The sequence below is a fragment of the Notolepis coatsorum genome (assembly GCF_963971535.1).
Source record: "Notolepis coatsorum genome assembly, chromosome: 1".
In the NCBI taxonomy this organism is placed as follows: domain Eukaryota; kingdom Metazoa; phylum Chordata; class Actinopteri; order Aulopiformes; family Paralepididae; genus Notolepis; species Notolepis coatsorum.
The window spans coordinates 300,254,661-300,257,214 of NC_140165.1; the positions used below are offsets into that span (position 1 = coordinate 300,254,661).

Sequence of the window (2,554 nt, forward strand, 5' to 3'; positions counted from 1 at the left end):
ATCGGTCCCAGAGATGTTACACAGCAAGGAAACATACGTGGACAAAGGTATAAAAGTATGAAACTTACCGTTCCTAAATTCTAGTGCCAACTGATGAGCATCTTCTCAGGTAAGCTCTCCAACCCTCTGGATGCGATATATCTATTTATAGTTAATACACACAGCACTTAATTAGGATGGTATTTATGATTATGATTGCTATGCTTACTATTATCATCAGACATTGATAATGCTGTAGAGGGCTATTTTCTTTTTCTGGGGATATGTGCATTATTACAAATATGAATGTGTTTAGGTGAGTAGGTGGGTATAATGTGATCCTCAAGTCTTATACATTACAGTGGCTGATAAGCAGGTACCTGTATACTCTAAATGCATCAGAAATTAGGTAGGTATACTATAAGATAATAACTTTATTATACCCAAGGGGAAGCTGCATTGTTGTCAGCAGCATTAAACTGTAATGAATCATAGAGAATATACTACAAAAGGTAAACAGGGACATTATATGAAGAATACATTGATATAATACATGTAATGAAATAAATGCTAAGAGGTAAAGCTACAGTACAACTGAGAGCACAAGTAGGCCCTCTACACCACTGCTCTTTCGGAAGACAATGAGAAAATACTAGAACGTTGACTTAATCTTTTTCACTTTTTCAGATTTGCTTCTGCTCACACCTGGAGATGCAGAATCTGACCCACCATCCAGACAACGCAACATCACAGAGGAGCCTGTCTGTGACAATCAAGGTGTGCGTGGTCGTTCCCTTCTTCTGCATCTTCCTCTTCTGCATCGTGGTCATGTTGCACATCTTTGCAACTCACAGACAACTTCAGGACAGCTCGCGCTACATCCTGTTTGCCTACATGCTGGTCAACGACACCATCCAGCTACTGACCTCCGTGTTGCTCTTCCTCTTCGCCATGGGCCGGCTGGAATTCGCCATCGTCTACTGTGCTCCACTGCTCTTCTTCGCCACTGCCACCTTCCAGAACACACCCCTGATCCTCGCCACCATGTCGCTGGAGCGTTACGTGGCCATCTGCTACCCCCTGCGGTGCCCGGCCGCCTGGCGCTCCGACCGCATCTGGGTCATCATGCTGGCTCTCTGGCTGATTAGCTGCATCCTCCCTTTAGTTGACTTCTCCCTCGGAGAACCTGCGCCCGGCGTGGACGTCCTCACCACCCCTGTGTATTGCAAAACCAACCTCCTCAACACGTTGCCCGTTCAGACACTGTTCAAGGTCTCCCTGAGTGGGCTCTTCTTAACGGTGGTGGCCGCCATCATCCTGTTCACCTACATAAAGATCCTGCTGGAGATGAGGAAGATGAGACAGGACAAATCGTCTGTGGGCAAAGCGATGCACACCGTGTTACTCCACGGCTTCCAGCTGCTGCTGTGCACGTTGGCCTTCACTCGCCCCATCACCGAAAACCTCATTGTCCTCGGATGGGAGATGGTACACATCCAGTTCATTAACTACTTCTGTTTTATGCTCGTGCCACGCTTTCTCAGCCCACTCATCTATGGCCTACGGGATGAGAGCTTCAGGGGGCACATGAGGAAAACTGTCCTGTGCTGTTCACATAGGGTCAGCCCCAGAGCCACTGGCAAGCCACAGGTGAAATGATCTACTGGTTACTTTTTGCATTATTATTTTCATTTTGTTTCTATTATAGAAAACTGAATAGTTGCTAATGTACAAATATTTAATCTTGCATTTATGTTACTTTAAAAGGTTGACTTTTGTAATCCAAAAGAAGAAGTCTGTACATTTATAGATTTACAGATGATAAACACATTTGCAAATACACGAGAGACACACGTTTAAGTTAGTGCACTAAAGTACTGTAGCCTACTGGAAAGGTTGCTGGATTATTTATTTGAATGTTGTGCTGCAATGTACAGATCTGTATTTGCTTATATGAGACACTTGTGAGATGCTTATGTTTCTATGGAGATATTGTGTGGTATTTTATCAAAAGCAATGCCCAGGGCACAAGACTTTACACAAGTTCAAGTTCAAGTTCTTTAATAGTTGTCATACAGAAGTACAGAATACTTTCATACAAAATGCTTCTTACTGTTACGCTCCAGAGACTGTGCTAGACAAGATAGTATCAAATAACATAATAACATAATATAGCATGAATTTAGAAGAAGAAAATGAGGTCACAGTGTTCGGTATAGACATATGTACAATGTTCTGAGTTACCATATAATATACAATACACAATACTATGCAGTGTACTAATGTACAGTACTATCTAGTGCAAAGCAGAAATGGGATGAGGTACAATTTTAGGTACAATTTACAGTAAGGTGTACGAGTTGTAGTGCAATCCTTCATCCATAAATATAAAGTGTGGGGAGTGGGTGCTACAGTGTGTTTGTTTAAAGTGGGTGTGTGCTATAAGTGTGTGGAGTGGGTGCTACAGTGTGTTTGTTTAAAGTGAGTGTGTGCGTGTGGATGTGTGTGCTATGTGCGTTTGGTGGTTGTTGTTGTGTAGTGTTCATTCATTGTTTGTTTAGCAGCCTGATGGCCT

At 42.8% G+C, this 2,554-nt stretch overlaps 1 protein-coding gene across 1 annotated transcript; it reads left to right on the forward strand.

Annotated features, from left to right (window-relative positions):
* Positions 1 to 690: 690 nt before the first annotated feature.
* On the forward strand, positions 691 to 1,638 carry LOC311225430 (odorant receptor 131-2-like; the record flags this gene model as incomplete). Its single annotated transcript, XM_084310708.1, has 1 exon — positions 691 to 1,638. One exon carries the CDS (start codon positions 691 to 693, stop codon positions 1,636 to 1,638), a length of 948 nt encoding a protein of 315 aa, XP_084166834.1.
* Between the last annotated feature and the right edge of the window lie 916 nt (positions 1,639 to 2,554).